This window comes from Phyllostomus hastatus, unplaced genomic scaffold, assembly GCF_019186645.2.
Source record: "Phyllostomus hastatus isolate PE091 unplaced genomic scaffold, TTU_PhHast_1.1 phas_contig_16, whole genome shotgun sequence".
NCBI classification, from domain to species: Eukaryota; Metazoa; Chordata; class Mammalia; order Chiroptera; family Phyllostomidae; genus Phyllostomus; species Phyllostomus hastatus.
Genome location: NW_025333643.1, coordinates 5,351,434 through 5,373,052, shown reverse-complemented (window position 1 = coordinate 5,373,052; position 21,619 = coordinate 5,351,434). Strand labels below are relative to the sequence as shown.

Here is a 21,619-nt window from a genome sequence, read left to right as displayed (position 1 = left end):
ACTCAGTTTCAGCTGGGCTTTTCCTCTTAATTCTCTGGATTGTGTCAGAGGACAGTCCATTTATTATGTCCAGTGTACAGATGACAGAGGAACGTGGCTCAGGTTCCTAAAAAGGCTTTAGAGATTGACTTACCTAGGTCACTCTTTACCTCTCTGAGCCTCAGTTTCTTCATCTGGAATATGGGAATATTGATAACTGACTCAATTCTCCTGAGAATTCTGAGATAATGGATGTGAAGTGCCTCTAGGGATTCCAAGTATCAGAGCTAGACTTAGTGTAGCTCAGAGAAGGGACCTGATTTGTCCAGGGATGGGGCTAAGGGGCAATTTCCCTCTCCCAAATCTCAGTATCTCAGGCTGTCTAGTCCATGAAAAAACATACTTTGTGCGCAGGCTGAGCCCCTAATCTCTGCTCCCTACACCCACCCAACACACCCACTGAGCTGAGGTTGTCTCACCCAAATTCCTTTTTATCTCATTAACATTCTCAAGGTGAAATGTGGCCTCTGTCCTTCTGAGGACTTGTATAATTTTTATGCTCTGTTTTTATTTACATTTTGCCTACTTTTAAGCAAGTCTTGGGGTACTTATGCTTTCTTTTTTCTAGCAAACTCATTCTTTTTTTCTTTTAAAAAGTATTTCTACTAAACAAGTAATACATGGTCATTGCAAGAAAATTACATAAAATACTAAAAACACACACAAAACCATTCTTGCAGCTGACCAGATTCCTTCATTTGCCAAGAAACAGAAATCCAGCCAAAGCCAGAGGAACCAATGGCTCACAATAGCTGGCACAAGATTGGAAGAAAAACAGCAAGATCAAGATCTGGCAAGATCTTGGAGACTGGAAGTGGAGGCACCAGTACTCACAGGATTTGCTTTCTCTCATCTCTCCTTGTCTTGATGTCTCTGTACACTGGCTTCCTTCCTTCTGCAGAGTGATCTCTGCCTGGCAGGAAACAGGGTGTGAGGCAGCCTCAGCTTTCCAAGGGAGCCCAGCAGAAGGAGAGCTGTACGCTCAGGGGAGGACTCTGCTGGGCTCTGCTGGATGCCTACACTTTGACCCCCGAGACTTGCCAGGGTAATGAGGGACTATACTGGGCAAATGTACTGTCATGGGCTGCCACACCAGAGTCACAAGGAATGAAGAGGGGTATCTTGCCCAAAGGAAATAGGGAGGGGTGCTGGGCAGCCATAATCACAAATCCACCCCAGCCCTGTTCTCATCAATCAGAAATAACCAAGTGTTAATATTTTTCAGTACCTATTCTTCTGGACCTTCGGGGATGCATACACACACACACATCACTTCCTATGGCCTCCACTCCCCACCCAATGAGCATATATCAAGATATTCAAACAAAAAGTGAATCGAGGAAAGTCAAATTTATGAAGAGAAAAAGGATGTAATCTTTTTATCTCTTTCGCTATTAAAAAGATGACAAAGCAACACAGACATCCCCATCTCTTCTTGAACCTGACAGAAAATAAGCCATTGGAAGAGTGAATGATTTTCTAAGGTTAGAGAAATTGGAAGAAGTCACAAGGGAAACAAGGGCAGGTTTATTTATAAAACATTAAAACATTCTTTAACTTTCTGTTGCTAAAAACAAACCAAAACACCCGTACCCTACTCCAAAATCATAGCCGACAGTAAAAAGTGAACTTCAGACTGAGGAAATGTTTTGCACACAATGGGTTAGTATTTCTATTATGTGAAGAACACATAAAATTGGTAATAAACAGACTAAGGACACAATAAATGGTCAAAGGAAACAGACGAGACGCAATAAACACAGGACAATTTCTACCTCATAAGTAATCAAAGTAAACTACAAGAGCTTACTTATAGCCTTTCAAACTTGAAGTTTAAAAACCTGGTAACAATGAAGACTGGTGTTAATGTGAGCAATGGATACTTCTACATTGCTGGTAGGACAATGACTCGGTAAAAATCTTTTAAAAAGCAATTTGGCAATATGCATCAAAGGCTTAAATAACGTCTAGGCCTTTTGACACAGGAATTCCTCTTTGGGAATCAATTTCAAGGAAATAATGCTAAATTAGGACAAAGCTATATATGCTCCAAGATGTTTGAAGAAATATTTTTGGTGGATGTGTACCCATTTGGTGTTCAATTATTTAAATTTTAACAACAACAATGAAGAAATAGAATGAATTTGAATGTCAAATCTGTCACATCTTTTCTTTCCTACTGTTGAAACACAGCACATTAAAAGACACTCAGAGTCAGCCCTGGCTGGTGTGGGTCAGTGGACTGAGCACCAGCCTGTGAACCAAAGGGTCACCAGTTTGATTACCAGTCTGGACATATGCTTGGGTTGTGGGCCTGGTCCCCAGTGGGGGTCGAACGAGAGGCAACCTCACATTGATGTTTCTCTTCCTCTCTTTTTACTTCCCTTTCCCTGTGTCTAAAAGTAAATATATATATATTTTTAAAGAGACATTTGGAGTCAGACAGATATGGATTCAAAGTCCATCCACTTCCACCCCTCACCAGCTGTGGGATCCTGGGCAAGTCATTTCACTGTTCTGAGCCTCAGTTTCTTCATCTGTAATGTTGCATAATCATACTGATAATCATACCTACTTTGTAGCATTATTTTGAAAATTAAACAACTTAGAAAGTTCCTTTCACCCAGTAGGCTAGTGCCCTTGCCGTCACTTGGGTGCTCAGCATGTCCCTGGTACATAATGGGTGCTCAATAAAAATGAGACAGAGGAGCTCTCTTCTTTTCTAGACAGCAGCTGTCCTAGGACAACTGCTTGTAATATTATTTCTTCTTCCATTCTTGAAGCCTCTATTAAACCTCTAATAACAGGTTCTATTCAGCTCCAAATTTGGGGTTTTCCTTCTGCCTTCATGGAGCTTAGCCCTACTTCTAATCCGATCAGGAGCAACCCATCTTAAGAGACTCAGAGATCCCCCCAATATTGACCAGATCTCACTGATTTCTCTTGGCTAATACAGACATATTTTGAAGCAGTGATTGTTGTGCTTTTCTCTGATTCTCAACCCAGAATACCTTTAAGTTTTTTTTGTATGTGGTAGTGTTAGCAGGCCCAGAGAGGGACAGCTAGAACAGGGCCTCTGAAGTCTAAGACCTGGCTTACAAAACTGGCTAACCACCAGTTATCTGATCTGGCCCTTCCCCTTTCTGTATCCTAGCTTCCTCTTCTGTAAAATAAGGGCAATAGGCCCTGGCCAGGTAGTTCAGTTGGTTGGAACATTGTCCCAATGTGCTGGAGTTGCTGTTTGATCCCTGGTCAGGGCACATATAGGAATCAACCAATGAATGCATAGATAAGTGGAACAACAAATCAGTGTGTGTGTCTCTCTAATACCAATAAATAAAAAATTGTCATAAAATAAGGGTAAAGTATTATCTGCTCTTACATATGGTTGTTGAAAAGATTCATGTAAAGGGCTTGGCATCATCCCAGCTTGACCCCTTTGCAGACCTTCAAGAGTTGTGTTTTAACAACATGCCCTGAGTTTTCATCAAATGTTGTGAAAAGAAGTCACATATGAAACTCAATTTCTACTTGCTATAGAAATTTATGGAGAATATTATCAATATATGACTTGAGAAGTTTCTTCAGCACAAGAAATTATTGGAATTTTTGCCAGAAAAACTGGGAGATGCCCTTTTTCTTTGATATCAAGTGTTCTGAGACTGACCCATTTTATTTCCACTTTGGCTTGGCTTTCAAGAGGCTTAGACCTAAATCTGGTGCTTAATAATCCTGTTGGACTTAACTTTATATTTGTGTTTTATGAAACTCATTGTACACATCCTTAATTTTAAGTTTTCTCAAATTCTTTTGAAGAAGGAAGGAAGGAAGGAAGGGAGGGAGGGAGGGAGGGAGGGAGGGAGGGAGGGAGGGAGGGAGGGAAAGAAAGAGGGAAAGGAAAGGGAAGGAAAGGAAAGGAAAAGGAAAAGAAAGGGGGAGGGAAGGAAGGGAAGGAAATAGGTGTAGTTTGAAAAGTGTGCTTGGCATGCCACATGATCACTGTATCCACTAGAATATAGGTTTGGTTTCTCTAACAGATACCAAAAATAATTGTGGCTTAAATAAAATGAAAGTGTATAACAATCTGGCTGTAAACAATGTCTGATGTGATGACTACAAGGTGAGAGGGATTCTGGCTCCTTAGCTTGTTGTTCCACTGTTCCTATGGTGTTGTCTTTGACCACACGTTTCAAGATGGCTTGCCACCATGTTTCATCTCAGCCAGGGGCAAGTGGGAACGTGGAAGGCACACCCGTTGGGGTGCATAACTTCATAGTTACACACATCTCTTCCTCTTGGTCAGAACTTAGTCACATGATCATACCTAAGTGCAAGGGAAGCTGGGATATTTCGTTTTTCAGAGGCATATGTCCAACTCAAAAATCAGGAATTCTATTAACTATAGAAGAAAAGAACGTATTTTGCAGGGCATCTACCAGTTTCTGCCACATCCACAGTCTCAGATGTATTTCTTTGCACATGACTGCATTCTGTCTGCCTCAATTTCATTCTCAGTCTCTCTAATCAGTCCAGCCTCCATGCTGCTATCAGAGTGCTTTCTGATTCAGAGTGCTATTATGGCATTCCCCTGCTCACAAACCACCCCTGGTTCCCTACTACCTAGAAAAGTGGTTCTCAAACTTTACTATGAATCAGGAATCACCTGATGGACATATTAAAACAGAGATGGCTGGGCCACAAGGCTTCTGATTCAATAGGTCTAGGACCTGAGAACTTGCATCTTTATTAAGTTCCCATGCTGATGCTACTGGTCCAGAGACTACACTTCGAGAACCACTGACCTCAAGAAGAAAGCCCATGCTTTTAAAATATTTTTAGATAGAGGGGAAGGGAAGGAGAAAGAAAGGGAGAGAAACATCAATATGTGGTTGCCTCTCACACACCCCCAATTGGGGACCTGGCCTGCAACCCAGGCATGTGCTCTGACTGGGAATTGAACCGGCGACCCCGTCGGTTCACAGGCCAGAACTCAGTCCACTGAGCCACATCAGCCAGATGTTTCTTAATCTGCTGTTCACAAACTGTCCCAGCTTAGTCTCAACCTAGTTTCCAGCTTCATTCTTAGCTTTCCCCTCCCCTGTACCCAGGGCTCCAGTCACACTGAAGTTTTCACCTCCCTCTAAGCAGGCCAGCTGTTCACACCTCTGTGCCTTGCTGTTCCTTTTGTCTGGAATGTTTTCTGCTCTCTGGCACCCTCCCTCCTTTTCACATCCTCCCTCATGCTTTCCTGACCCTCTAAGTTGTTAAGTCATTCTCTGCTCCATGTCCCTCCAGACTACGTGCATTATTCTAATTATTGCCCTTACTGCCTTGTGTTTTTGCCTGCCCAGCTGTCTTCCCATATCTGCAGCCTTTGTCACCCGCATTGCTTTCAGCCATGGCAACGGGGTCACTGAGTGAGGAAACAGAAGTATGAATATGGAAATGGAGGCAAGGAGATGGAGTGACTAAATGACCTAGGAGGGGGAAGAGATGAAATAATGAATTCATGCACTACAGAGTGAGTCAATGGTCCATCTGTGCTTGGTTGTCTCCACTGAGTCCTGAGCACCAGATAAGGCATTTACTCTCTGACCAGATTTCCACAAAATTCCAAGTTCTTGGCATCTCCCCCTTCTTAGCAGGAGTCACCTGTGATCCCATATCCACCAAGTTGGTCCTCCAGAGTGTTCAGGGCTGGCAGGGGCGGGGGATGCACGTGGGTCACGTTCCAGCTCAGAGCTTAACCCCCACCCAATCACCCTTCTTCTCACTTACCCTGGAATTTCTGAAAGTTGTAAGCCATTTGGGACTCTGGAGAAACAATTTCAGGGCCAAGGCTTTTTGACCAAACTAGTGATGTGTCAGGATTGTTTCAAATTAAAATTGGAGCCTTGAGATGCTGCAACTAATCTCCTCGCTCTTCACCAAAAACCCAACTTCCTCCAAAGCCCATAAAGGAGGTCCCCTCTGGCTCCAGCAGACATGGATATGGCCATAAGAAAAGACTCCCTGCGCCACTGTGGTTGTCAGCTCTGTCAGGGATGGTGCATTCTGGGGCTGGTAACTGTTCCCGCACCCAGGCTGTAGAGCCTCAGAAGGCATTGCCCTTCTTTGAGACTAGCGTCCTCTCCTATAGGGTATGACACTACTACTTACTTGTCGGTGTGTGGTAAGCACCAAATAAGACATGGGAGTAAATTTTTATTAACTAATGTCACCCCAATAAATTCAGTAAGAAAGAAAGGACATGGGATTAAAAGGCCCAGCACAGAACCAGGCAGGTAGCAGGTATGCAACATATGTAGCTACGTGCTCACAGCTGATACTTAAAAGTTGTCTCTTCCCACTGAGCCAGGCCCAGTTGGTCTCCTAGGGTTTTCCCTTCCACAGTAATGTGTTGTTTAACAATCAGGATAAGGATATGCTCCGAGAAATGTCATAAGGTGGTTTTGTCATGGTGCCAACATCAGAGTGCACTTACACAAGCCTAGATGCTATAGCCTTCTACACACCTATGCTACAGTGTCCATAGCCTACTGCTCCTAGGCTATAAATCTGTATAGCATGTTTGAACTAAATACTACAGGAAATTATAATGCAACGGTGTTTGAATCTAAACATAGGAATGGTACAGTAAAAATATGGTATAAAAGATTTTAAAAATTATGCAGTATACAACATCTGTAGAGGGCACTTATCATATTTGGAGCTTGCAGGATTGGTAGTTGCCCCAGGTGAGTCAGTGAGTGAGTGATGAGTGGATGGCAAGGCCTAAGACATTATACTGTATACTACTGTAGACTTTATAAATACTGTACATTTAGGTTATACTTAATTCATTTTAAAAGTACTTTTCTTTCTTCAAAAATAAATTAAACTTAGCTTACTATAACTTTATAAACTTTTTATTTTTTTTAACTTTTCAGCTCGTTTGTAATAACACTTAGCTTAAAACACAAATATGCCCTGGCTGGTGTGGCTCTGTGGACTGAGCGCCAGTCTGCAAATCAAAAGGTTGCCCATTCGATTCCTGGTCAGGACACATTCCTGGGTTGCAGGCCAAGTCCCCAGTAGGGGTATGAGGCAACTGATCAATGTTTTTCTTCCTCTTTCTTCTTCCCTTCCCCTCTCTCTAAAAATAAATAAAAATGAAATCCTTAAAAAACTGTTTTAAAAGATTTTTTTAAGTAACGAATTATTTATTTTTTAGAGAGGGGGGAAAGGAGGGAGAAAGAAAGGGAGAGAAACATTGATGTGTGAGAGAAATATCTATGGGTTGCCTCTTGCACACCCCCAACTGGAGACCTGGCCCGCAACCCAGGCATGTGCCCTGACCAAGAATTGAACCAGTGACATTTTGGTTTGCAGATTGGTGCTCAATCTGTTGAGCCACACCAGCCAGGACAAAAAGAAAAACTCTTAAAAGAACCCATTTTATTTATTTATTTATTTTTAGAAAGTGGGGGAAAGAGGGAGAAAGAGAGGGAGAGAAACATCAACGTGTGGTTGCCTTCCACGCGCCCCTCACTGGAGACCCAGCCCACAACCCAGGTATGTGCCCTGACAGGAAATCAAACCTGCAACCCCCTGGTTCCCAGGCCTACGCTCAATCCACTGAGCCACACAAGCCAGAGCCCCCGCCCAAAAAAAACTTTAAAAAAGCCCACGCAAACATGTTGTACAGCAATATAAAAATATTTTCTTTCTTTATATCTTATCCCATAAGCTTTTTTCTAGTTAAAAATAATTTTAAACTTTTAAAACTTTTTTGTTAAAAACTAAGACACTAACACACAAGTTAGCCTAGGCCTACACAGGGTCAGGATCATCAATATCACTGTTTTTCACTTCCACATCTTATCCTGCTGCAAGGTCCACAGGGGCAATAACATCTCCTATGGCCACAATGTCTTTAGAAAACCTTCTGAAGGACCAGCCTGAGGCTCCTGAGGAGGCATCACTCGCTTCAGAAATATGTTCATGGTAGTTAACTTGGTTCCTTCATTTAAAAAAAAAAAGATTCTATTTATTTATTTATTTTTAGAGAGAGGGGAAGGGAGGGAGAAAGAGAGGTAGAGAAACATCAATGTGTGGTTGCCTCTTGTGCACCCCTACCAGGGACCTAGCTCACAACCCAGGATTGTGCCCTGACTGGGAATTGAGCTGGCAACCCTTTGGTTCACAGGCTGGCTCTCAGTTCACTGAGCCACACCAGCCAGGGCCACTTTCTTTTTTTTTTTAAATCAGAGATTTGGCCTGGTTGATACAGGCCAATGGATTGAGCTCGGGCTGTGAACCAAAGGGTTGAAGTTTTGAATCCCAGTCAGGGCACATGTCTGGATTGTGGGCTAGGTCCCCAGTGAGGGTCACGTGAGAGGCAACCACACATTGATTCTCTCCCTCTCTCCTTCCCCTCCCCTCTCTTTAAAAATAAATAAATTAAATTAAAACAAGATAAAATTTTTAAAAAATCAGAAATTTGTAAGCAGATAATGTACCATGAACATTTCTGCCTATTAATGAAAACCTTCTGGTGTTGGATGTCCATGTTTTTGAACTTTTTAAGGAGCTTGTTGAGGTCTGCAAAAGCTTCTGCTAAACACTGTGAATTTTCTTGAGGTTTTTCTTTTGGGACCTATCATATATGTGGTATGTTTTGGGCCAGAACAGTATTATGCAACATATGACTATATTTATAATATTACCTTCCCCTTCTCACAATTCTAAGTTTGGGGCTTCAGGTCCCATCCTAACTCCTCTGCAAAGCTATGTTCCTGGAACTCTACCAATGATGCCTACCATTCTCATGATCTGGCTAACAAATGTGGAGATGAGTGGTTAATTAAGAGTGTTAATTAAGAGTAGGGGGTCTGCAGCAGGGCTGCTGTATGTAGTTGTACAGACTGTGCACTGCCAAAGCCTAGGAGCAGCATTCACACAGGCTGTAGGCAAGTGGGCCCCAATGAGTTGTGTAATCAAGAGCCACTGTCTGCAAGTCGGATGGACTGAGTGTGAATCTTGGCTCAACCACTTATCAATTGTTTGACTAAGCAAGGTATGTAACTTCCTAAAACTCTGGTTCCTCATCTGTGAATGGATGTTCTTAGTACCTACCATATAGGGTAGACAAGATTCAGTAGTTTAATGAGTTTAGAATAGTTCCTGGTAGCATTTACTGAGAAGAGAAACAATCTTGTCTCAGAATCCCTAAAGCAATATTACAAAAGGCCTTTGATTGATCCAGCTTGGGTCACATGCCCATTCTTTGGACCAGTAATTGTGGCTAAAAAGATGGAATACTATGATTGGCCAACCTTGGGTCATTTGTCCAACCTAATTTGACAGTCCCACAAGAGCCACACGGAATGGCTGAGTATATAAGAATGCTGGTTGTCTTCATTCTTTTTTTTAAAAAAATTCATTTATTTATTTTTAGACAGAGGGACAGGGAGGGAAACATTGATCATTTGCTCTCACATGTCCCCAACTGGGGATCTGGCCTGCAACCTCCTAGGCATGTGCCGTGGGAATCAAACCAGTGGCCTTTTGTTTCACAGTCTGGCACTGAATCCACTGAGTCACACCAGCCAGGGTCATCTTACTTTGTTTTTTTTTTTTTAAACCTTATCTTTATGGATCAGTTCACAGGTCATTTCCTCAGAGAGCCATCCCTTACGCCACAGTACACAGCAAATTATTCTCAATTTGAGGCAGGAACAAGAGCTATTTATTCTATCTTCCTGCCACGGCTGTAGAAGAGACAGTTAGTGGCCTTAACAACATCCATTTCCCCTTCTTACTCAGATCTTTGTTGGGTTTCACTGTGTCTCCCATTGCCTTGACTTAGAGGGAAAGCAGACACTCTCGCTAATTTACACCCACTAGAGCCATCCCTTGCCACAGTGATTGGTTCAGTAATGGGTATGTGAGACTTAATTTGGGCAAAACATAAGGGTGTCTAGAAAAGGCTTCTTGCTCTTTTGGATGGGCTGTGGAAGCCAGCTGGCTCTTTCCTGCCCTCTTTTGTGCTGACTGCAAATGAGGAAGCATTTGGCTTCCCTTGACTGCTACTGGCTACCACCAAACAGCTGGACGGGAACCCAGTTTAGGTTGAAAGCTGTCACTGCGGAAGACAATGGAGACACCCGGACCCTTGATGGCCCTGAACTGCTGGACTGGCCAAGCCTGGAGCCACCCTGCCCCAGGACCATCAAGCCCCTAGTCAACATATTTCCTTTCTTAATCCACTTTGAGCTGGGGGTGTTGTTACCTGAAACCACAAGTATCCTCAGAATGTACTTCCTGGTACATTCAGGGGCGAGTGGCACACAGGTGAGAGCCACCAAGCATGCTCTCCCCAACCTTGGCCAGCCACACCAGTTGCCTTCTACTCCACAATAACAGACATTCAAAGATTCTGGATGCTTTTTAAAAAACCACAGCAGTCACTTTACTCTTTAAATTTGCACTTTACAAAACCACAAAGGAGAAGTCCTTGAGGGAGTGAGGGGTAGGTGTAGGGGAGTGGATGATGGTAAAGAGGGAAAGAGGAAAGCCCAGAAATGCTGTCTCCCTCATCTTGGGGACCAAGCAGAGACTGGGCCCCAGGTCAGCCCAACAGGGCCTCTGGTATCCTTGCTGTACAAAGCTAGGCCAAAAGACTTCGGTGAAAGGCCACAGCCCTCTAGAGACTGTTGCCGTATGACATTTGACAGTCAGCCACAGGCTGAGGCTTCCAGCAGCCCAAAGAAGGAAGTAGGCCTCCCGCCCCATCCTTCCTCAGGCCAGGGGAAGACAGTCTGAGGCAGGGGTGAGGGCTACCCATCCAGCAGCTTTAGGATGCTCTCCCGCTCCTTCAGAGTCTTCCAGGCCTGGTCTTTCTCCTTCTTGGTGGGCGTCCGCTTCTTTTGCCGGGCAGCCATGATCTTGCGGAAGGCATCCATGACCTCGTTGTCTGCCATGCGGACCCGCTGCCTCAGCTCCTGCCGGCTCACCTCCTCCTTTGCCAGCCTGTGGGGACCAGGCAGCCAGGTGTCATGGGAAGCCCACATCCAGAATGGGTCCCCTCCCTCTTTCAGACTGAGCCCACCCACAACCCCAGAATGGCACTCCTATGGACTGTTTCAGACCAAAATGTAAAGTTACTGAATCACATTTATATGGTGCTATGTGCTAGTTACTATCTTAACCTCTTCAAAAACATTAGCTCAGTTAATCCTCATAACAATCCTGTGAAGTAGGTATAAAACTGGACTCAAGAAGGGCAAGAAACACCCCAAGATCCCACAACTAATGAGTAGATCTAAATCAAGGCAGGAAGGCTCCAAACAATCTTCTAAAGGTATTTTGGTGCCAGCAGAAGACCTGCTTACTTGAGCATCCAAATCCCAGAGCAACTAAAGATCAAGGCAGCCTGAGGTCTACAGGAGGAAGGTGGGATGCTAAACTGACCCCTCTGAATGGAATCCAACTCGTAAATCCCATTAATGGGAGAGCTGGAAGACTGCTTAGAGATCTGATCTACTCTAACCTGTTAAAATTCCAGAAGGGGAAGCTGCTGCTCAGAGCAGAAAACACCTTAAGGCCCTGCAGCTGGTCCCACGCAAGGCTGGGGGCTGCACTCTGGCCTCTGATAGCCCCAAGCCAGTTCCTTCTTAGTTCCTGCCCATTACTTCTGTATCTAGACATCTCTGCTTCTTTTTCTCCCCACCCCACTATCTCTTTTATCTGTATTTTTCTCCTCTGGCCCTTCAGACAGAACTAGAAAGAGGCTTTGGATTCAGCCTTGGGCTCAAGTTGAATCTTGGCTGTTTATTGGCTGTGTGACCTTCAGCAGGGCACTTGCTTCACTAGGCCTGTATCGCCTTCTCCACGGCTGCAGTCAAGATTAAACAGGAGGTTGCACCGAAAGCACCTGGTACACAGCCAGCACTCAGGACTCTCTGTCCTTAAACACCCTAACAGCTTCTCAGCAACTACCTCCTTTTAATGGTGCACGTTTATCACAATCACCCAGTTGGACACTGCAAGCCCTTTGCTCTGCCTCTCTTGCTAGCCCCAGCACAGCGCTTACGTGAGGCAGAGTTGGCCAAATGAACAAGTGTGCTCTGCTCTACTGGCGCTTTGTGAGGCGAAAAAATAATATTTGCCTGTGATAAGCAAGAGTTAGTTGGGCTGCTTCTCTAGCTTCTCACTAAGAGGGCAGTGACTAACATGATCTCCTTCCAGATGTCACCTACACCCTTATTGTGACCGATGTAGGATGAAGGATGAGAGTCAATATGAAATGAATGACACTGTGACCAATTCCTTAAACAACTGGTCTTAAACACTGGGTAATTTCAAGTGAAGGGCCAATAATGGTCAGAGATGCTGAACAAAATGTTAACGGTTGATGAATGTAAGTGGAGAGTATATTGGTATTCATCGTACTATTCCTCCAGATTTTCTGGGTGTGTAAAACTTTTCATAAAAGACTTTGGGAGAGAAAAAAATAAGCATAAAAAGATTTTAAAAAATAAACCACACAACACGAATATAGTTAATGCTACAGAACTCTACACTCAAAAATGATCTAGAGGGTCACCCTGGCTGCTGTGCCTCAGCTGGTTGGAGCATCATCCCATAAACCAAAAGGCTGCAGGTTCAATTCCCAGTCAGGGCACATGTCTGGGTTGCCAGTTTGGTCTCCAGTATGGGAGCATACGGGGGGCAACTAATCGATGTTTCGCTCGCTCATAAAAAAATTAAAAAAATAAATTAAAGCTATGTTTTAAAAAAATGGTTTAGAGGATCAAGTTTATATCATGTGTCTTTCACCACAACTGTAAGCAGGATTAGAATCTACTTAAGACATAGTCTGTGGGTTGGTGCCTGGCATTGACAATTTTTTCAAGGCTCTCCAGGTGATTTAGATGTCTTGCTGGCTTGGGAAGCCTGTCGTAAAGGCCCCACAGAGTGACAAGCAATGGCCAAGGTCTTGTCAGCCAAGCCCTGGCCTGTGTGTCCTGTCCACACTTACCTCAGCAGATCGTGCTTCTTGGTGCGGTTGTGGGCACTGAGTGCCTTCAGCTCAGCCTGCCGCTTGCGCAGCTCAGCAAGGACCTCGTCCTCTGAGTCCTCTGCAGGGCGGTCCTCAGACTCCAGCAGGCCCTGGGCGATCAGCTCCTCCTTGATGCGGCTCTCCAAGGACTTGGTATGTGGCACACTGCAGGGGAAGGCAGCCCTGTTTAACGGCCAGCTTTGAAGGGAGACCGCCCTCAGAGGTTCCCAAGGTTAGTGAACACCTTACTTTCTCTTTGGGCACCCCTCTATATCTGTCTAGTTAAAAAAGTAGAGAGAGACAAATCTGGTCTTGTTTCAAACACAAGCAACATATATCCATTGCCAAAAAACATATAGAAAAACTTATAATGCCAACAACCCAAAGAGAACCTCTATGGTTTTGTTATATTAATGTTATTTTGCTATGTTGTTAATGTCACATATAATATACACATATTTCATTATATGCATTTTTAAAGATTTTTATTTATTTTTATGAAGAGGAAGTGAGGGAGAAAGAGAGAGAAACATCTCTCGATATGCAAGAAATACATCGAACTGTTGCCTCTCACACACCCCCAGCTGGGGACCTGGCCCACAACCTAGGCATACACCCTGAATGGGAATCAAACCGGTAACTTTTGAGTTCACAGGCCAGCCCTCAATCCACTGAGCCACACCAGCCAGAGTTACATATTTTAATCCATACGCAAGGACACATTTATTTTTATTGGTTTCTGAGAGAGGAAAGGAAAGAGAGAGAAAAACATGGACTGGTTACCTCCTACACGTGCCCTGACCATAGATCGAACACACAACCTAGGAATGTGCCCTGTCTAGGATTTGAACCTGCAACCCTTTGGTGTATGCAATGACACTCCAACCAGATGAGTCACTAGTCCAGGGCGCACGCACGCACACACATCCTCCCTTATCAGCAAGGGATACATATGTTCTAAGATTCCCCCCAGTAGCTGCCTGAAACCGTGGATAGTACAGAACCCTATACATACTGTTTATATATATATATTTTTTTTTAATTTATGGTGCTAATTTATAAATTAGGTAGGCATGGTAAAAGATTAACAACAATAATAGAACCATTATAACAATGTACTGTAATAAAAATTACGTGAATGTGGTCTTTCTCTGATAACCAACTGGTAACTGACACACTACCTGAGTGAGCCGCAGGTGGGCGGGCACAGGGCACAGCACAGACACGCTGGACAAAGGGACGGCTTGCGTCCCAGGTGCGATGGGGTGGATGGCATGAAATTTCATCATGCTACTCAGAAGAGCACACAATTGAACACTTACAACTTGTTTATTTCTGGAATTTTCCATTTAATATTTTTAGACCACAGCTGATAGCAAGTAACGGAAACTGTGGAAAGCAAAACTACAGATAAGGCGGGGACTACCATGCTATGCACATTCCAGATTTTATTATGTATTATTTTCAGTCTTTGTTATAGATAATTTTTTCCCTGTGTACACAAAGTATGCCTTAAATAAAAAAGGGCCGCACTGTATTATGTTACAACTGACATCTTCCTGACTCATCACTGTAGTGTTTACATCTCTTCATGTCAATTAACTACATTTCTGTAACGCAGTGACCAGCTGCAAGTCATTCTGTCAGACAGAGCTATGACGATTTCGCCAACCACTGACTTCGGCTGGGCACTTAGGCTGTTTACAGTACCAATGGGCTGTGATCAACAGTCCAGCACTAAGTTCTTGCAGAAATGCCGGGCCGGGGCGCGTGTTTGAGATTTTGGGGCGCTTTCTCAAACTTCTCTCAGCCTCCTTGTTAAGACCTCCCTGTGTCTAGATAGACAGAAGTCAATAGAAGCAGGGGACAGACTGTGAGGTGGAGATGGGACACCACTCACCTGAAGGGCTTGTTCTGGTTTCGAGGAGAAGTGCTTGCCCCATCAGCCCCTGATTCTTTCCCAGAGATGTCGGGAATAGGAGAGTCCTCCATAGGGGAAATAATATTTTCCTAGAAGACCACATAAAGGGTGGAAGGAGAAGAGCTATAGTATTTCCATTTTCCTGCTCCCCTCCGACCTACATGGATAGTCCTTGCAGACCAGAAATGTCCTTTTATCTTTCCTCTCTCAACTAGTGCAGGAAGCTCTTCTAGCTTCCAAAAAGCTTTGAACATTTTAGAAACACCTTTTTTGTTGTACTGATTCCCAAAGAAGGAAGCACAGAAGAGCGATGGCAGCACTAAGTGAGAATAGTGAGAATAAATGAGGTTTGTTAAGTGTTTGCAATGCACCAGGCACTGTGCTAAGCACATTGTGGCAGAGGCTGCCAGCTGCCCAAAAGCCATTCTTACCTTTCTTCTGTAGCAGCTAGGCTTATCACTGCCATGTACACTACACTTCCCAGCCTCCCCTGCAGTCAGGTGTAGTCAAGTAACAAATTCTCTCCAGTGGAAAGTGATTAGAAGAGATAAAAGCCACAGAAAGTCACGGCCCATCTGCCTTCCTTCATACACTCTTCCTGGGTCTTTTTCTGTGGGCTTTGACTGGCAGTCACACCCAGAGTGACTTTATGCAGAGTGAATGGTTTTGTGTTTTTGTTTAAGATTTTATTTATTTAAGTTAGAGAGATGGGGAGAAAGGGAAAAAGAGAGGGAGAGAAACAGGTTGCTTCTCAAACGCACCCTGACAGGGAACGCAACCTGCAACCCAGACATGTGCCCTGACTGGAAATCGAACCAGTAACCTGTCATTTTGCAGGACAATGCCCAACCAACCGAGCCACACCAGTCAGGGCCAGAATGAATGTTTAAGATGGCAAAGCCACCACAGCTGGTGTCCCTGTCTGATGCTGTAGGGCAGAGACCCCCACCCATACCTCAGCCAGCCTGAAGCAAGTGCCCCATACTGTTACATGAGAGAAACATACACTACTGTGTTTGGCCCAGAGAGGAAACCAAGGCTCAATGGGGCGAAGGGATGTGCCAAAGGTCAGAGAGCATAAAGAAAAGGGTCTCTGAACCTGGAGTTTGAGTCCTGCTTCTATGTATCAGCTGTGTGACCTCAAACAAACAGCTCCCTTTTTTTGAGCCTCAATCTTCTTGTATGTAACACAGGGCTAACCACTGTCCTTGCCTCCAACGAGAGAATGTAGGGAAAGCCACTTGCACAGAGCTCAGCCCAACACTCAGCAAAAGTAACTGTGAAGTAGAGGCTACCTTTGGGGGAGGTTAGAGAGTGGGAGGGGCATAACAGGGGCATCTACGACACTGGTGATGTTTTATTATACAAGTGTGCTCATTTGTGAAAAGTTATCAAGCGATATGTTTATGACTTATGTACTTTTCTAAATGTATAATATACTTCAATAAAAAATGAAATAAAACATTAGTTGCAGTTTGGGTTGGGGGTGCTCACCTCCACCAAGGCCTGTAGGAGGCGCTGAGTCAGGGCACCAAACGGGCACCCATCTTCCGGCTGCTCGTGCTGGGCCTCGGATTTCTTCAGCAGGGCATCCACATCTGAAGCAGGCAAAGAAGTGGTGGGCAACTGGGCTGAAGTGTGGGGACTCAAGTCCTGGCCTGGGGTAGGCAATGAGGTGAGGGGCCTACCTTTAGTGTCCAGTTCGGTCAGTGGCCCCATGAGGCCTTTCTTTTTGTCTGCCACAGCTGCTGCCCGGGCTCCATCCTTCTGCTCCTCTAGCAGGTCCTCCTGTGCCCAGCGCTGGGAGTAGTGCTTTCCCAAGGGCGGGATCTATAGGAGAGATCCCACAGGCTGAAAGGGGTAAATACAGGTCCTCCCTCCCTCCCTTCCTTCATCCTTTCTTCCTTCCTTCCTTCCTTCCCTCCCTCCCTCATCTGCCTCCCAAGTACCTGCCTTAGGGTGGAGGCCTGTGCCTTGTGTAGGTGAGAAGAGACAAAGGAAATAAAATCTCTACACTCAATCTAGTAAGGAAGATGGGTACATAAAGAACTAAAGCATACACAGAAGCCAATATGGAGCAATTTCCAGAATACAAGTTACAGAATGGCGTGTGTTCATGGCACATCTCAGGTCACAGCTCTTGTCTCTAGAAGCCTTGGGCTCAGGAGAGGAAACAGTCTTTTGTAATTACTTGAATTCATTACTGCCAAAGGGGTTACTTTTTCAAATAAAATTTTTAAAATTCAAATAAGTATCAGAGATAGATCAAGGTCTTGCAGCAGCCCAAAATGAGACCAACTTTCTCCTGGGGAATCTGCAAAGGTGTTCTGGTGGATGTAAAGTGAGATCGGGGTTTGACGGCTCAGTCAGTCTGCCAAGGGGAGAAGAGCACATGAGGAGGCCCAGAGTGAGCAGGGACCCTGTGTCGGACTGCCGTAAGGGTAAGGTGCTTGGTGGGGCTAGTGAATGCAGCAGTGAGGAGAGGGCACAGCCAAGGAAACTGGAGAGGGGCGCTGGGCAGTGTTGCCAAGGACTGAGACACTTGGACTCAATCCTGTGGGTAATGGAAGCCAGGAGAAGCCCGAGAGCAAGGCTGTGTCACATCTGAGCATGACAGTGAACCTATACTTTGTTCTATTTCCTACACTTTCTTTAATGGAACCTGTTTTATTTTCATCATTAAAAAATAAACTTTTGAATATTAAAGAAAGAAAAGCCCCTCTGGAGGCAGGAACTAGTAAGAGACTGTTTGGGTAGAAGCTGATGGAAGCCTTGAACCAAAGCATAGGGGATGGAGATATGGCGACAAGGGACATACTGAAGTCAATGCCTTAGAACGTGGTAACCACTTGGATGGGGTAGAAGGGAGACCACGCAAGGAGAAAGCTGAGCGACTGGGTGTTGGGTGGATTAATGAGGCAGACAGGATACTAGGCAGGGTAGGGGAAGGAAGATGATACATGACTTTAGGATCTTTGATTCTGAGGCACCTCCAAGTCTTCTTGTTCTCCACCATGTCTGCTAAGGCTCAGGGTTTCTACCTTGTAATGTTCAGCCTCATCTTCTGGGGGTTTCAGTAGCTCCTCTAGTGTGCGCACCTCCTCACTGGTGATATCAGCACAGTAGGGCTCCACTGAAGCCCAGAACCTACAGAGAGAAGCAGATCCTAAGTGGGCACCCCATGCCCCACTAGCCTCAGCCCAGGGCACCTCCACAGTCTCCACTTCCCAAATCCCAAAGCCCCTCTAAGTTCTTTGGTTCAGAACCTGTTGGGGGCATCATTCTTGGGGATCCGCGGCACATCAATTGGGTCATCAGTGAATTCATATTCCTGGATCTTGGGCTGAAGATTTTTGGATTTGGGTCGCCCAGGGCCAGGGCCCGGTCCATGTCCTGCCTTCCCTTCCAATTTTTGCTTCTTGGGCTTCCCATGTTTGGGGGGAGCTCCAAGCTCATGGTCTCGACCCAGCTTCAGGAATCGTCGGTCACCTTTCTTATCCTGCCAGTCAGTGAGGATCTGAAATTCAGAGACTGTCACTGAGGGGGAGAAGGGAAGACACAGGACAACTCTTTCCCCAGTGAAAAATTAGGATCTAGATCCTGAGGAGGCATCAAGGTCTTTCCCGATCCCCCTTTTATTTAGCAAACTCCTGCTCCTTCAAACTCAGCTCCTTTTCTGTGCCCATCTCATAGGATTTTATTCATTTAATTCTCATCATTCCATTCTTTTGTCTGTATTTTCACTCACCTCTGTAGAATTCAGGACAAAGGCCACACAAATTACCCCAGTACATGCTAGCTCTGGGAAAATACACTGGTGGTTAACTTTCTGGTAAAGATAAGCAAGAACCTCCCAGCAAAACTTCACTGGAATGCCTCCTCTGCATCAGTTACAGTTTCTTAGCTACTAATATGCAACGGACTGTGCCACAGCCAAAACCTGAAGAGCATCAGTGAATTCCCAGGGCCCACAAGTTGACTTTATCTATCCCTCGAGGTCCAGTGGGAATGGCATCTTCTTCCTCTGAAGTTTCTGGCACTTGGCACCTATGCTGTAGGCCCAGTCGTGTTTCATGGCCATACTAAAAGGAACAGCATACTTGGTCTTTTCAACTAGATTATAAACAACTGGAGACCAAGAAGCTCATCTTAACCGGCTCTATTCCCCAGGATCTGGCATAGCACCTGGCACACAGACCTCAGGAGAAGTTTATGCAGTGAACAGAAATAATCAGAGTAATACCAATAATTAACATTTGAAATGCTGACTTAGTGTCAGACACGGGGCTGAGCCTTTGCAAAAAATCTCTCTTAGTGCCGCAGGTTCAATTCCCAGTCAGGGTACATGCCTGGGTTGCAGGCCATGACCCCCAGCAACGGCACATTGATGTTTCTTTCTCTCTCTCTCTATTTCCCTCCCTTCCCTCTCTAAAAATAAATAAATAAAAATCTTAATAAAAATCTCTCTTAATCCTCACAAAACTTCTGAGGTAGGTCCATTTTTCAACCCAGTTTGCAGATAAGGAACTGATGCTCAAAAATAGGATGTAACTTTCCCAAAGTCACACAGCTAGGAAACAACAACACTAGCAAATGCTTATTCCAGGATTCAAAAGCAGGTCTCCATGCTAGAGTTCCCCTAGTGCCCCTAATCATATCACATCACCTAGTACTTGTCTGACCTCTGCCTCCTTTTAGTTGGAAAACTCCCTAAAAGCCAGAATTTACCTAATTACCTCTCTCTAATGACCTGTATAGTACCCACAATATAATGGAGGGGGGTGGTCAATAAATGCGTAGTGAATTAGCAATCTTGCAATTTATGAGGATGACACACATTCCTGCATATCACACAAGCCCAATTTGGGTCTCTCTCTGCCCCTCTAACCTCCTGTACCACAGGCCTTAGCAGATGGGGCTAACTCAATGACCCACCCATAACTTAATCATAGTCCATCCCTGGTGATGTTCTCTCTGTAGGGTATCACCTGGGTTTCAGCCTCCAACACTCGCAGGCGCCGACTGGCAGAGGAAAGCAGGGTCTCAAGCTCCAGCTGAAGAGTGTCCAGCTCCTCGATGCCGATGCCGTCATCCTCAGAGCGGGCCAGCACCGCCGTGTAACGTGGACAAACTTTCAGGTGGTCCACAGACTTGAAGTCGTGGAACTGCAAGGGGCAGTCCTTCAGCTCACTCATGGCCCAGGACACAGGACACTGGATACTGTGGAGCTAGAGAGGAGAAGACCATTGATGGGAGATAAAATGTCACAAGCAAAGCCCAAGGGCTCCCTCCATCTTAGGAGAGCCTCAAGGAGAAAGCCAGGCTTCGGTACCCTATTGACAAGGTTGACGACACAGGTCCTATTCACAGAGCACCTACTGTGCACCAAGCAAAGTGCAAACATTTTACCAGCCTCTCGTTGAATTCCTCACCCAACCCTATGAGCAGGTACCACCTGATCTCCACTTTACAAATAAGGAAACAGAGACTCTGTAAGGGTGGGTACATGCCCAGGCTTACCAAGATGGAAGCAGTTAGTTCTAACTATGGGCCCCTCATCACCAGGATCTACTATGCCCTGTCTTCCCCAACGCTCTTCCATTTTGTTCTCTTTCTCCTGGAGATCAGTTAAGCCTGAGTTCCAAGCATCTCATTCTTACAATGCTAATATTCGCTGTGCCTCCCAGCCTTGTCTTGTCTCACCCCTTCCCATCTTTGCTTCTGACAATAGTTAAGAATGTAGCTGGTAAGCCAGGCATACCTGGGTCCAAGCCCAGGCTTTATCATTTTCTATTTATATGACCCTGATGATGTTACTTATCTTCTTGAGGCTCGGTTTTCCCATCTGTAAAATGGGGACGAAAGAAGTCTGGGTCTGTTTCTCCATAAGAAGACTGAATCTGTAAAATGGGGATAACAACGGTACCTACCTCCCCGGGATGTTCTGAGGATTAAGAGATGATGCTCGTCAAGAGCCCAGTTCAGTGCCTGGCACAGAAGAAGTGGGACTGCTCAATGGTTGGTCCCACCCTTGGGTCGCCCAATGCCCCGCCTTCAGCGTCCCCGTCCTCTTGGGACCCCCTAACGCGGCCCCCGCCCCCTCTGCTTCCACACTCCGACCATCTACGGCCCCCGGGCCGCGAGAGGGGGCGGGGAGTTCCGGTTGGTGGATCAACCACCCGGAACTGACTATGAGCGGGCCCCCTGCAGTTGACGCGGGGGCGGAGAAACGCAAGGACGAGCCCACAGTGGCTTGCCGGGGAGGGTTTGCTGGCCGGCAGCTAGCCCACTGCAGGTGGGGTGAGGGGTATATGCCTCGGGTGTACCCGAGGCAACTGCCGGGGATGGAAGGCGGGGCTAAGCAGCCGGGTTTTCGGTCAGGCGGGTAGTCCCGCCGAGCCCCAGGGGCTGGCGGTAGGAGGGGCCCGGAGAAAGGAAGGGGGCGCAGAACCGGAAGTAACGAAGGTCTCCTCCGCCTCGTCTTGTCCAAATATGGTGCCCAACCTGCGACCGGGCTGCACCATTGCATAACTATGGGGGAAAAAAGCGACAAAAAGGACGAGAAACTCAAAGTAAAAAGCAAGAGATGCATGGATAACGGGAGAAGATTGAGT

At 45.5% G+C, this 21,619-nt stretch overlaps 1 protein-coding gene across 1 annotated transcript; it reads right to left on the bottom strand.

The window, feature by feature from the left end:
* Positions 1 to 10,464: 10,464 nt before the first annotated feature.
* On the bottom strand, positions 10,465 to 21,551 carry TADA3 (transcriptional adaptor 3). Its single transcript, XM_045832012.1, has 9 exons — positions 20,936 to 21,551; positions 19,994 to 20,233; positions 18,272 to 18,522; positions 18,047 to 18,152; positions 16,694 to 16,835; positions 16,500 to 16,603; positions 14,985 to 15,094; positions 13,064 to 13,249; positions 10,465 to 11,052 (listed from the first exon to the last, which is right to left on the bottom strand). Exons 2-9 carry the CDS (start codon positions 20,198 to 20,200, stop codon positions 10,860 to 10,862), a joined length of 1,299 nt encoding a protein of 432 aa, XP_045687968.1. The 5' UTR covers positions 20,201 to 20,233; positions 20,936 to 21,551; the 3' UTR covers positions 10,465 to 10,859.
* Between the last annotated feature and the right edge of the window lie 68 nt (positions 21,552 to 21,619).

Coding starts and splice junctions, on each gene's coding strand:
- TADA3 (XM_045832012.1), bottom strand. CDS start 20,200: ATGAGTGAGCTGAAGGACTGCCCCTTGCAGTTCCACGACTTCAAGTCT. Junction 18,523..19,993: donor TGTTGGAGGCTGAAACCCAG/GTGATACCCTAC, acceptor TCTGAATTTCAG/ATCCTCACTGACTGGCAGGA. Junction 15,095..16,499: donor TCCTACAGGCCTTGGTGGAG/GTGAGCACCCCC, acceptor GTGGTCTTCTAG/GAAAATATTATTTCCCCTAT.